Source organism: Diadema antillarum, unplaced genomic scaffold, assembly GCF_040938485.1.
Source record: "Diadema antillarum isolate AM-2024a unplaced genomic scaffold, OU_Dant_1.0 scf00000043, whole genome shotgun sequence".
In the NCBI taxonomy this organism is placed as follows: Eukaryota; Metazoa; Echinodermata; class Echinoidea; order Diadematoida; family Diadematidae; genus Diadema; species Diadema antillarum.
This window is the reverse complement of record NW_027270932.1, coordinates 1,618,567-1,633,069: the sequence shown is the minus strand read 5'-3', so window position 1 is coordinate 1,633,069 and position 14,503 is coordinate 1,618,567. Positions and strand designations below refer to the sequence as shown.

The 14,503-nt window shown below is 38.5% G+C and overlaps 1 protein-coding gene across 1 annotated transcript in view; it reads right to left on the bottom strand.

Annotated features, from left to right (window-relative positions):
• The window catches only part of LOC139713260 (urease subunit alpha-like), a 33,544-nt gene extending 19,570 nt beyond the window's left edge, over positions 1-13,974 (bottom strand). Inside the window, exons 1-7 of the mRNA XM_071625007.1 lie at positions 13,949-13,974; positions 11,733-11,877; positions 9,863-9,929; positions 3,439-3,638; positions 2,278-2,493; positions 1,588-1,667; positions 159-264 (exon numbers count right to left, since the gene is read on the bottom strand). Of these exons, the coding sequence (XP_071481108.1) occupies positions 159-264; positions 1,588-1,667; positions 2,278-2,493; positions 3,439-3,638; positions 9,863-9,929; positions 11,733-11,858 (795 nt within the window). The 5' untranslated portion in view covers positions 11,859-11,877; positions 13,949-13,974. The remainder of the gene's footprint in view (positions 1-158; positions 265-1,587; positions 1,668-2,277; positions 2,494-3,438; positions 3,639-9,862; positions 9,930-11,732; positions 11,878-13,948) is intronic.
• Between the last annotated feature and the right edge of the window lie 529 nt (positions 13,975-14,503).

The window sequence follows — 14,503 nt, the reverse complement described above, 5'->3', positions numbered from 1 at the left end:
AATAGTACCAGGATGTTTTGTTATACAACTGAAGTATACATATGCATCAAATGTGACAACTGGAACATTTTTTTTTCAATCACTGCTCTCAGTGGTATAAACAGTGCCTTTAATGCACAATCAGGAAAACTCACTGCACGCTAATGCAGAGATTTTACCTGAGACTTGTGCCCGAAGCCGCTTTCCATAATTTTTCTCTTGATTGTGTCAAAGGCGGCGCCCTCCACTGGTCCGTCCACAAGTCCGTTACCACCTCGAATTACTCTTCAAAAGATAAAACAAAAAACAAGAAACAGATAGCAAGTCTTGTTACCATTATGATACAGTAAGCGACATGTTTAGTTTGCAACAATTTTGCAATGATTATTTAAGTACCGAAATGAAACCATGAACGTAAAGGAAAAAAAAAATACATACATTATTCATTCATCCGTTTGAAAGTATGTTTTTGATGCCCTCAACAAATTATGGATTATACAGAGCCCTTGGTTGTAAAGAAGCATGAGGTCGGAAATCAGTGTACTTTGTCCAGCGGTCAGAAGACAGAACAGTGATGGCACAGGCACAGAAAGAACAGCGCTGAAAATGTCCGTCGTAATCGACGGTCACCTAGGCAACCGCATCCCTGGTCATGAGCGCGCTTTCTCGTGCACGGCCAGACAGTTCGCCTCGGTGGCGAATAGCGAGCTTTTTTAGATCTGCGACGCGAACGCTAAGACGACGCAGCCTCCAGGGTTGAACAATGGAAACAGCTGCCTCGCGCATGCGCAGAACACCATCTTGAGCATAATAGCGTCGTCGTTGCTACGGCGTTCGCGTCACAGATATAAAAGTCGCTATTGGTTCTGCCAAAGATACTTCTTCTTCATCCGCTTTGGTGCTTCTTCATAACGGTGATTATAACACTGGTGGTAGTCATCATAATTATTGTACTGATGGTAATGATAACCATGATGAGAAAAAAAAAGTTATAAAAATACTCCGACAAACCAAGAAAAAAAAGGCAGCAGAAAATGAAAAGGACAGACGTGAGAGGAAGAATAATAATTATTATTGCAATGATCGGAAATTATGATAATCACCCAGATGATAGCACAAGCAAAATAATGCTGGTATTGACAGGGACGATTAAAAAAAACTGAAAATGGATTTGTTTTGTTTTGTTTGTGTGTGTGTTTTGTTTTGTTGTTTTTTTTTGGTCTGATCTTCCTTTGTGTATCTTCTGTATAAAACTGATTTATGATTTTTGAAACAACTTTGATTCCAATTCTACATGATTTGTAACAACGGTGTATGCGCGCCTACAGGCCTTATTGGCTTTTTATGTGTACACCATTTTCCATTTTACTTGGTGCCTTTTGTATTCTGGAACAATTCATGACTGTAATTCTGATGTTGTTGTTGTGGTTTCTTTTACATGTCATTGTTTTTTATGTTCATCTGTAACACCGAATGCTTCATGTTGTTTTTATTTTGATCGAAATGGAAATAAACGAATTGAATTGAATTGAATTGAATTGAATTGAATTGAATTATATGACCATCCTTCAAATCTATTTTTCCCTAATGGTGTGCTTGAATTTTTACCTGTTGCCTCCGATTGCGACTAGATTAACCTCTCTGGTCTCACCAGGACTGAAGCGAATGGCAGTCCCCGATGGAATGTTCTAAGACGTGAAAGAAAAAAACAAACAAACCAAAACATCGCTGAGTTAGTCTTAAACATAAAAACAGCAACAAGGACAAGGACACAGTACGAAATCTCAGACTAACAAAAAATAAGAACAGCAAAGAAAAGCAACTCATTACTTTGTCTTGTCATGATAATCAAGAAAATATGGCACCTGTTCACGGTGCTTTTTTTTTCCAAAGTGACATCCTTCTCAATTTTCTGCTTTTCACGTTCTTGAAATCTGCATGAGGTGCCAAAGAAAACATGAGATTCTGCCAGCATTCGATGTGTTGAGCTCTATATCTCAAGTATAGTATCATTTGTGTTCGTGTAGTTCACATAATATATCACGAACATGTCTGTGTGCTGCTTGCACTATGTATTCTTATTTTCTATATCCGTCATTATATACATTAGATAGTAGCCTGTCTTTTTTCCCCCATTATTTTTCAGCAGTATACTTTCCTTGTCCAAAAAGATGGTTTGTTTCATACTTACATTATCAGGAAATCTATTTCTGTCTGTTACCAGCAAAGTCAACTTGCTAATGGCCAATAATATCTACCAAGAGTAGTAGAGTAGAGTACTGGTTAGAGTGGGCTTACCAGCCTCATGCCGAGGGCAGCTTGGCGGTCAAAGGTCAAGTACTTGTTGGCCTCGATGAAGTGATAGTGGCTGCCGATCTGGATCGGTCGGTCGCACGTGGACGTCACCGTTAGTCGCTTCGTGGCCCGGCCGGGGTTCAGCACGATGCTGTCCTCTGACGCGCTGGCCGGGAAGTACTCGCCGGGGGTAACGGCGAGAGGTGCGTCTGCTTCACCCTAAAGTCGACGGTAATGAAAGAGTTAAATTTACCTACCCGCATCTCTAGAAAAACTACCGTTTCCGTTTGGCAATGGTTATTGTCCTTTGAACATTTTTTTTTTGCAGCACTATTTGTTTAAGAGAAAGGTGCATTATATTATACATAATTATTAAATCAATCTCTTAGGCCCGAATTCACGAACTATGGTACAAGATGAAACCATGGTTTAAACCGTGGACAAAAACCATGAAGCGCCAAGTGTCGCATGGAATATTTCGTTACGAAATCAGTCATTTTGTCGATGAAATTATTATTTTGTAACGAAATGACAACAGTTTGTAACTTAGAAAACATTTCGTGAACGAAACGGTCATTTTGTCGACAAAATGATCAATTTCGTAACGAAATATTCCGAGCGACACTTGGCGCTCCATGGTTTTTGTTCATGGTTTAAACCATGGTTTCATTTGTACCACCTTCGTGAATTCGGGCCTTAGAGTTATACAATGTAACGCCGGTGTCAAGTCAACGCTAGGGTTGGAAGTTGGTTGCTATGGCTCAACACATGAAGAGTTCGATCGGAAATAGAGTGAATTCCATTCTCGTTAAGTTGAGATATTTACCACTAAAGCTGTTAAAAAAAAAATGATTAGTAGATAATTTGGGATTTTTTAACCTTAACTTCAAGAACCTCTTGTTATGTTTTATATGAGAATTCACTGGAAAGGTTTCATTTTCCTCTACCTGATGAAGGACCTATAATACTTCAAAATAATTATTTTAAAATGGCGCTTGGCCTATTTCATGATCAAACTCATACACATGTGTCCCTACAAGCAGTATAAAGATTAAACATTTTAACCAACTGTATGCCACTTTAATTTCCTGTTCACAGGTATGTGTGTAAAATATGTACACCTTTGACTCACTGGCACAAAAGGGGTTAATACTTATAGCGCACCTGGCTTGCGGCATCGGGCTGATCAAAGACCGACAAGTCGGGCACTGGCAAGAAGCTGCCGTAGAGGGCGAGCTCCAAGTTCCCGTCGGGACGCGCGATCGGCTGGTGGATGGTGACGAGTTTGGTCCCGTCGGGAAAAGTCGCCTCGATCTGGACCTGATCAATCATCTCGGCAACTCCCGGAAGAACCTGACGAAGACCTGCGAGTAAGGAAATGCCGCTGATTAAGTCATGAATCAGGAGACGAGATATCAAAACCCAGTGGAATGGAAACATAGGCATTATTAACCGTTTGCAGATGAGATAAAAACCCAGGTAAAGGCCATGTCACACCTTTCCGGGCAAGCCTTGCGAGCGACTTGCGAAGAACAATTTTTGCTACCCGGAGGTCCCCGCAGATGACCCGCACATGACAGTACTTAGCACGTATCTCACCCGTAGTTACACAGAGTTGCGTACACAGGTCCTATTTACCCGCAGCCAAAAAAGGCCCTGCCACACCTCTCCGGGCAAGCTACTCGGGCTTGTTGCGTGTGGCGATTTTCCAGTACGAAGAATAGTTTCTGCGGGCGGTTAAGGATTAGAGTGAGTTTCACGTGCGTCTTACATGGTAAACGCGAGTTACTTAAGTCCAACTTGCGTGTATTCCGTGTGAACTGCGTGTCAGACGCGTGGGTGTCACGTATTTTTTTTTTGTTTCAAACAATATTTTATTTCGATTTCATCATCCATCATTGATTACAATTCAATATTTAGTTGTGTTGCTTGCTGCGTGACACTTCAAACGTATATCAAAATATTACAAAATAATTTTTAGTAATAATACGTAAGAGCTTCGAAATCGATTTTTTTTTTCAGTTGCGGGCGACATACGGGCACTGCGAAGTACCTGCGTCACAACTGCGTGTTATCTGCGTAGGAATTGCCTGCGAGGTGCGAGCCTGGACAATACTCTTCGAGTGGATTGGCAAACAATCATTTCTCAACTAGCTTTCGTGAAGTGAAGATGCCCCGTCGACGGAAAGGGAACAAGGACAGAGACCGTCCAGTGGAGGGCCGGCCACAAAGCCCAGGAGATTCGCAGCAAATAGATCAAATTGCTGCTGAAGTTCATCGGACCGATGAAGTCCTGACCGAGAGGGACCAGGAAGTCCTCGACGCCACAGAGATCAAAGAGGCCAATGAAACGGACGTTCCAGAAAACATGAGTCTAGCACGTCTCGCAGAGTGAGGCTATCCAAGAAGATCAACGATTAGGGTGTCGAAGACGACCGTGTCGAATGGCTTCGAAAAAACCCCATCCTCTGGGACTCCGCCCATCGTGACTTCCATCGTGACTGCCATACACCAATGGATGATATCATGTTGCACATTGATGGTAAGCATATACACCGAGTTCAGTCAACGATGTCAAAAGATATCGGGATCCTCTGGAAAGTAAGAGGATATCTTACCAAACATACCCTGCAAAGTCTTTGTAATGCACTCATATTACCCCATATCACCTACTGTAATATTGTCTGGGGTAATTGCGATGTTAATAAAATAGAATCCTTATTGTTATAACAAAAACGTGCTTTAAGACTTATTACCGGTTCACACTACTTAGCACACACTGAAACTTTGTATTATGGTTCAAATACTCTTAGAATGTAATTATTTCTAATATACATACATGACAAACAGCAATAATCGCTCTTCAACAAGATCTGATTTGTATATGGTATCTTAATGTTCAGCCCTTTTTTGTTCTTTTTTAAAATTCCTCTACATTGTTCAGTGATTGTGTTATTCTACTCAAGTTAATTGTTGTAAATAGTGTGATTCTGTACAATTTTTCAATGAAACATAAATAAAAAAACAATAATTATGTATAAATATACTAACAATCAGCTCCCTGAATTGTTTAAAGATATGTATAATTCAAATTATAGTATTCATTTATATCCTACCCCTCATGTAACAAAGGGAAAATCCAAAAATCATTATAGCTCAAAATTCCATAAGGCATCATGGTCCAGATGTATTGAATTTATTGAATGATGACCTTAAACGCAGTTCCTCTTTCTCTCTCTGTTCTGCCATGGACGTCACTGCCCGTTGGCGATCACTGATGCAGTATGTTTCCGCCATCTCCCTCTATCGTCGCACGAATGCAGCAATGTAGATCCTCTCTCGCCGACTAATCCAGCCATTGCAGAAAGGAAAGTGAGTCGCTGTCGTCCACGTGATCTCTTCCCATTCACAAATCCAGACAGGACTAGATGTTCAGTTTGCCTCTTCCTCACGACATGGCCCAAAAACTGCATCTGGCGTTTCCTGATGGTCGAGAGCAGCTCACGTTCAGCCGACACCATTTCTAGTACTTCTGTGTTTGATTTTCTTTCCGTCCATGATATTTTCAACATTCGCCTGTAGCACCACATCTCGAAACTTTCTATTCTGTGTCTCATCGGCTTATTAACTGTCCATGTCTCGGCGCCGTATGTCATAGCTGACCATATTTATGTCTTCAAGACAATTTGCGGTTCGTCTTTACAACGTTTTAAATCATCTTATATAAAAACGTTCTTCTCGCAAGGTACCACTCGAATTAGAAATTACGCTTTTGTTAGCTCCCAACTCCTGAACACTGTATCTCATCGCTTTTCTTCCCTTCTCCTCTCTTCTCTCTTCTCTCTACTCTTCCTATTCGGGTCCCTTATTCTCATGTTTTGTTTTTTTTTCGTCTTTATTCATTCCACCTTGTGTTGTCCTTTTTAGTCATATGACATTTAAAATACTTTTAAGATTTACGTTATTTGCTCTACGTGTGTGTGTTCCGTTCCTTTTGTAAAAAAAAAAATAAAAAATACAAGGCATATTATGTTCAGAGGTCGTTGTCAAAGTCAAGCGATTTGCTTATTGATAACGGTCTCCCCCACCTGTGCATTAAAGATCTGTAATGAAATTCATGAGATTTATGTATTATTTCACATTATCATATACTTGTAATGTGAAATCTTGTTTGTATTTTCATGATTTGTGAATACTATGTGGGGGTAATAATGTGTGGGGGCGCTGTGGCATATGTGGATAAGACTCCCGACTCCCGATCGGAGGACCCGAGTTCGAATCCCGCCCAGTGCCTACGTCCTTGGACAAGATGCTTTTACCCACCATGTCCCTCTCGACCCAGGTGTATAAATGGGTACCTGGCAACTCTAGGGTAATAATAATGGCAGGGCCCTCTGGTAGAGCAATGGTAACAATGAAGACGCTACCCTGGGTAAATAAGACCCTATTATAGGTTTGTGGTTGTACCATTATTCAAACTGATGGAGAATATACAAAGAACATAAGCAGCAACGAAAAACACTGCCGAGATGCTGTAAATGTTTGCCTATTCGTGAAATTGAATTCCCTAATGTTCATCGCAGCTGTGCTGGAGCGAATTGGAATGCGTTTCACGTGCATTTTTAATTTGAACGCGCTGTTTACACGTTTATGCGACAAAATCAGGAATTCGAATGCTGATGAAATTAAATTGAATAATTACTTAGCTTTTTGAATGATGATCTCGGTGATCATTCAAATTCGCTCGAAAGCGAATGCTCGCATCATTAAATCGAATGCAAATCTGATCAAATTGAGCGGGAAAACCTATATTGTTATTATCAATATGTTTGATATTGCTATACTTATATTCTGTTAGTGCAAGTGGAGAAATAAAACTTACTGAAACTGAAACTGAAACTGAAACTTCCGTCTGGCTAAGAAGAGAGAGAGAGTATGTGGACCGACAAGGTCAAGGAATTGGACAGAAGTGGTGAGTGAAAATTACAGATATGATAAAAGACTTTATTTGATTATTCATTTGGGCGTCCTTCTTGCCTATGATTTCAAAACCTACCCTCTTCATAGACTTCAATGACACCTTAATTGACAGTATTTTTGCTCATAAAATTCCTCTCCGGGAATCAGCTGGTATTGTTTCATCAGATTTGTGATTTCCTTTGAAGTAATAAAAACAAAATGACACACAAAAAAGATATTTTCAATCAGTTTCCTAATATTTCCCATTTTTGTTATGAAAAAATAGGCCAAACAATTTAAAAAAAAAAGAATCTAAGCAAATGTACATTATTGAAGAAATAAAAAGAACTGCAAAATAGTATTAAAAATGCTAATCGGTCTTCTGATGATGACAAAATTCGAATTTAGATCTTTGTGTTATTCTAATACGTAAGATAGAGAAGAGAAATAAAATATTGAAAGTCTTAAATGAATGATTAAATCTATTCTAAGATCGATAAACATTTAAAAATATTATCTTTGTATAGGTGTAAGCATAGCCCAACTGAGCAAAGCAAATCAAGACACAATTGCAAATACACCCTCACATACAGATCTTCGAATACGAAAAAAGAAATATTTCTCAAATCAAGTTCATTTATTTAAACATATACGAAAAACACATGGAAATCATTCAATATAGTAGTTAGAATGAATACATATTGATAGATATACATCTAAAATTTCCAAAATAAAATGGAGTAATATTATAATAAAAAATCAACCGATATAGGCATAGGATCAACCGCTTTATGGGCAACTTATATGTACTTCAAGCGGGTCAACTGCCTGTGACTTGCGGCGGCTACGGGCCTCCAACTGGTGTTCTGCGTGGACCTATAATCCTAACCCTAACCCAAACTTTTTCTTCGTCTTAACTATTTCTTATTGAGCGCTTGACCTGATCAGGACAGGACCTGATCAAAGCGCTGTACATACATCAACAAACAACATTCACAAACTCTAACCCTAAACCTAACCCTAACCCTAATCTTTACTCTAACCTTATCACTAACCAGTATTTAGCCGGGGGGGGGGGGGGGGGGGCTTTCACCCACAACATCACAGATTTACTTTAAAAAGTATGCAGGACCCTTGTATCATTATAATTAAAATAAACTAAGATTTAAATCGTTCGTACCCCAAAGGGCTCAGTAGAATATCATGAAATGTACATAATTGCATTATCTGAGCTGTTTATTCTTTTACTGCATATCTTTTTCCCCCATCGGGAAGCAAATAATGTTCCTTAAGAAACGTTTGTAGGCATATAGGATGGTCACGGTATATAGAATTATTAACGTATTTTTTTTTTTTTTAAAAAAGGTTATCTGAACTTTCCCCTCTAACAACTTGAAGTGTGCATATCCATAATCAAACATAATCGGGACTATACGGGATCCTGTGAACAACGCCAAGCAAGTCGCTTGTACTGTATCGCGGGGAAAATGTTTTTTTTTTTTCTTTTTGCAGGCATCATGCTGAGTGTTTATTTTTGATACTGCATTTTCTTCTGCCATGAAGTGCAGCTGCTAGCAGTTGTACACTAATGGACATGAATCACTATAACGTTTGTATTGCAATCACGTCGCGAATATCCAGGAAACACTGTAGGTGGTCAGGACGACAGCTTATGTTAATTTGCAAACCAAAATACACAATGCTCTCTGCCCACTGTGTACTTACAATAAAGGGAAATTAAGCGTGACAAGTTGCCATGATGCATGCAGTTTAACTATATTGCTAGCGCTGCCGCATTGAAATCTTTCAACGCTTTTTCTGTCAAGGGGTTCTTTTTAATAACTTTATTATTGAATTTTGAAGTGCTGTGAAACGACACAATGAACCATAAGAAATCAATTGTGAGATTGTTACGCAGGTAGAGTGAACTAAAGGTGCGTTATGGCTCTCTTTATAAAAAAAAAAAATGGTTGGTGAATCTATACAAGACAGCAGGTGTTATCGCGAATGCAATGTCAAAATACTTTTTTTTTTTTTCAGGATATTCCAATCACATTCTCATATCTTTCCAGTGGACCTCCTCTGCTGAATACGTTCCGAAGATACTATTTTGCGATTTTCACAGGAACTTAAGCATACGGATGAACTTAGATACACACAATGATACTACGCAGGCATAACATAGAGCTGTATAGTCATGTAGTCAATGTTTTATCATACTGCGTCTTTATTGTGTGCGGCAAAAGAATCAATGTGCACGACCAGCATGCATTTTAATACATTTATTGTGCCAACGTGACCTTCAGTTTTCACAGAGCCGAACGCTCAGACAAACTAGAATAGCGCTATTTATAGTACATGATTGTGATAGGATAATGATGTACATGTATCAATCTACAACAGTCGGTGCGTGACGTGTCACAGGATCATATTGCACGACTGTACTCTGTACTACACATGTATATCGAAACTTAAGTCATGCAGCATGCCAAGTTGGCGAGTCCGTAAACAGCATAGCTTATAGTCTACACTGTATTATAGGCCAACTTCATGAAACCTTTTCCAATCATTTTTTGGGTGTGAATATTTCTGAAGTGCTAAAGTAATTATGAAAGTGAAGTAACTTTACCGAGTAGTTTCCTTCCCGTGTTCATGAGTTCCGATATTGGTTTTCCGTCCCGCACGAATTCCTGCGTCTGTCAACAAAGTAAAAATAAAAGCAACCAGACAAATAAACAAAACCAGTATTTTCACGCCTTTGTTTCCTCTGTATCTCAACAACAAATATTCCTGCTCCATCGTAGGGGTCAGTAATGCAAAATATTAAAGGTGAGGTTGAACTATTTAACTCTAGATGCAACTCTCCTCCGCTTTTATACACTGACTTTATAATTGAATAGATTATCAAACAAAGCGGAGAAAAGTTAATTAGAATCGACCAGAAAGTTCTTGAAGTTGTGGAGTGACACTCTTAATCGTATGTTTTCCAGAACGATTTTTATGCATTTATACGCACACGCACACACACACACACACATACAAACGCAAACATACAGCATACAAACATAACCTGTTGACTTTGAGAGAACATCTTGAAAATGATTTCATTCATTCATTCATTCATTCATTCATTTTTTTTTCATTTCCAACAGAAACATATAAATATATTACAGAAATTGAATTTTTATCATAATACAAAATAAAGTATAAGTTTACAAAAAATTGTAAGTACAACAGTATACGGAAATGTTGGAAATGGGGAGGAATGCTAAAAGGCTGGGCTTCTAGAGTGCATCCCCCCCCCCCCCACACACACACACAGACATTATACAAAAAAATATATGATCGATTGAGTGATATACATAAAAAGAGGAAGAAACAAAGAAACTAAGACAAAAAGACCTACAACTAAACTAACTAATCCGAAACAAAAACCCTGAACAAATCCCTACACCACTGATGATAAGTCGCTGTCATGCTGGAAGAGAGAGAAAAGAAAGAGAGAGAGAGAGAGAGAGAGTGTGTGTGTGTGTGTGTGTGTGTGTGTGTGTGTGTGTGAGGGAGAGAGGGAGGGAGAGAGAGGGAGAGAGAGAGAGTGTGTGTGTGTGTGTGTGTGTGTGAGGGAGAGAGAGAGAGATGGAGAGAGAGAGAGAGAAACTTATTACGTGGAGTGAAGATAGAAGGAAAAAAAAAAAGATAGAAGACTATAACAAGACGAGGGGTAGTGGATGGATGGAGCCACTTAGCCGTGATTTTAACAGAATAATTATAAAGTTGGATTTTCCAATTGTTTGAAACCATTATAAGGATCAACATAATTTTACGATTTCATGAAATTAATATGCAAAATATTAATATTCATGATGATATTTAGATAAATTCTTGTAACTGTTCAAAATCTTTTTATCCCCCCCCCCCAAAAAAAAAAAATAATAATAATAATAATGGATATCAATATCTGGAAGTATCCCTTAGGAGATCCCTCCCCTCCAAACTAACAAAATAAGAAAAAATCCCTCTACACTCGCATCCTATTCAAAATAAATTATTCATAGACAATGACTAAAAATTGTTGCCGTTTTCCCATCATAATAAAATGTGAACGCATCTACCCATGTGCGCACAGGACTGCGTGTTTCATTCAGTTTCGTCATTGGTATCGCTCGTACATGACTTGCGTTTTGGTTTCTATAGCATCTATTCGATACTATGAAATAGTATACGTCGTTTTCATTTCATTTTTCGTTTTTTATTCCAAACGATACATAGTAGACTGTAGGCCTAAACAATGAGGGTTATGTTGACAATAATATCATAAAAACACTTAAAACCAGATTTCTAACATTTCAGCTTTCCAATCGCAAGATTAAATCAAAGATTTTTTAGCATAATAAGTAAAACAGACATAAATTTTTGGTTTACGCAATCATTACGAATTGTGAGGTTCGTTCTCAAAACCGTACAAGATATTATACAATGTGTCAGTAAAGTAGGCCTACCTGTGCAGCAATAAGCGCTACTGCCTCCGGATGGTTGAGCCGTAACCCCCGGGCCAGCCGGCGCTGGGCGAGGCAGCCCGCCTGATGAACGAGAAGACTCTCCTGTTCTCTTGGGCTCAGCCTCATGGTGCTCAGAAGTGTCGATCTGCAAAACGTGAAATAGGTATGGACTTTTTTTTTCTTTGGTCGATCAGCCAATTTACAAGCAATGTTGGTCCACAAAAACACACCCCATCCCCCCCACCCCACGTACACACAAAATGAGGGACTATATTCATTATCTATCTTAAAGGGATGGTATAGTTTTGGTGGAGATGGGACTTCAGCAGGTTTCTAAATTTTGTGAGATAATGATAAACTACTAACGAAAGATTAAAGAGCATAAAATTCAAAGTTTTCAAAGGGATATTGAAATTGATGAGATATCCAAAAACAATGTAAACCAAACATGGTCCAAATAAAAGGTGGGTCCAACCTTTAATTACGACATCTTTGGTTTTGGATATCTCAGCCATTTCGAAAACAATTTTCATCAAATAAACTTTGAATTCCTCTAGACTTGTATGCTTTTTAATATTTCATTGGTGGTTTCTGATTATCACGCAAAAAGTTGAAATCTGAATCCCTCATCTCAACCAAAACTAAACCATCGCTTTAACCCTTTCAGCAGGCTAGCCATTTCAAAATACAGGGGGTGAATTGTATATTGTCATGCCCCTGGGGTCATCGCACAAGACCAACACCCACGAGTCATACAGCCCACGCGTCCTACAGCCCACGAGTTCGACACTAGTCAAATAAACCCATGAGACCGACACTTGGTAAAAACAGCCCACGAGTTCGACAGATACAACACGGGGTTTCATGTGTCGGTCTCGTGAGCCTTGTTTGCTTAGTGTCGAACTCATGGGCTGTATGACTCGTGGGCTGTATAACTCGTAGGCTGCATGACTCGTGGGTGTCGGTCTCGTGATGTGCACCCATGTCACTAACCGTACTAAAGGGAGTTGATCAATGCACAATTATGACGTCCTCATGTCTCGATACAAAATCAAACGAATGTAAACGTAAACAAATGTAGACGTAAACGAATGTAAACGTAAACGAATGTTAACGTAAACGAATGTAACTATAGTAATGTACAAGTTGCTCCCATATCCGGCAAACCGACGCCGGTCCCGACAAGGCTGGATAATTATTATAACAGAGCCTATAATAGGTCGAATTGCATTATGTTGATATCCTTTAAGCTGCACATACTGAAGCGGAAAACAATAACGTGTCCTTGTACGTTGTACTATGGAGGTAGGCATTCCGTGGTTATACCATTGGGTTTTGCTATAGCTGCAGCACGCTATAATACATGCTACACACTGAGGAATGTAGACATCAGCACGACGTGCAAAACGATGTGAGTGCTCATACGGCTGTACAAAACATAAAATTAGTCTCTGTGTTGTACAACCATCGCATACAGAGTTGCACTTCAGTGTACTTTGTTAGAATCGTAATTAGAGGGAGAATTAAAATTAATAATAATAATGATAATAATAATAATAATAATAATAATAATAATAATAATAATAATGATAATAATAATAATAATAACAATAATAATGATAATAATAATAAATATATATATATGTGTGTATATATATATATATATACATACATATATTATGAAGGGTATATGTATATGATTAATGACCACGCATTTGATTTATGATTTAGAACAGACCCATGACACATCACCGTATGAGTGGAATAATGTTATCATCCTATACACCCATGCAGACAAGGCTAATGATATTTATATGATCCTCGACATGTAGGCTGATAATTGGTTGTCGGTCTACATTCGGTGATGATACGAAATTATGTAAACCTTGTGGGAATATGGTCCCTTCCTAATTATCTCTTTAAAATGTGCTGGTTTGAAAGGTTGTTTGTCTCCGGTGTGGTTTATCTGATTTCTGCAAACTAACTAATTCCACAATTCGTATTCCTCCGAAGAAAAAAAAAAGGACAGATTAATAAATGAACTGCACTCGGAAATACTTGAAATACTATTTAGATAGTCATCTATAAAATTGCTCATGCATTTTGTCATTGTAACCCCCCCCAAAAAAAAAAAGGAAAAGAGAGGAAACTTCATGTAAAGATAAATGCATTATAATGTATAACAACTCATTATCTTGATAATGTAGTTTACTTACCCTAGGAGAAATCAAGATAAATCTAAAGGCCTGTTCAGTTTCAAAAGTCGTCGAGATTGACTTCCAACCGGCTTCCTTCAGTAGCCACGACCGCACTGACGACCACTGTAAATGAAAATCCACTCTATATGAAATTTGACTTTAACAATAAAAAAAATGCAGTTAAATCAGTGAACAAAACAGCAAGATCCATTGAGCTGGCGGAGGAAAATCGTTTACAAACTTTACAGTTATAGGTTTTACAGAACAATGTCACAGTATTGATAATCATTGTTATGCAAACTTAAGTAATTAATAGCCTGTAGGGTTAATGTCCATTCGCCTGCACAGAAATTATCACTGATTCTCCTTTTTTTCACGTAGCCTTCGCAAGAAAAAGTTACATGCTTTCCATAAAAATTGTTCGAGAGTTGGAACGATTCAGCAGCAGTGACATTGTGAACATGGTGAAAGAAGGCGGTTATTCGTGAATCATTGACGCAAAAAAAAAAAATGCTTTGATAATTATTTCTTTCATTTAATTAAACGAACTGGAGGATATATAGGGCTTTGATA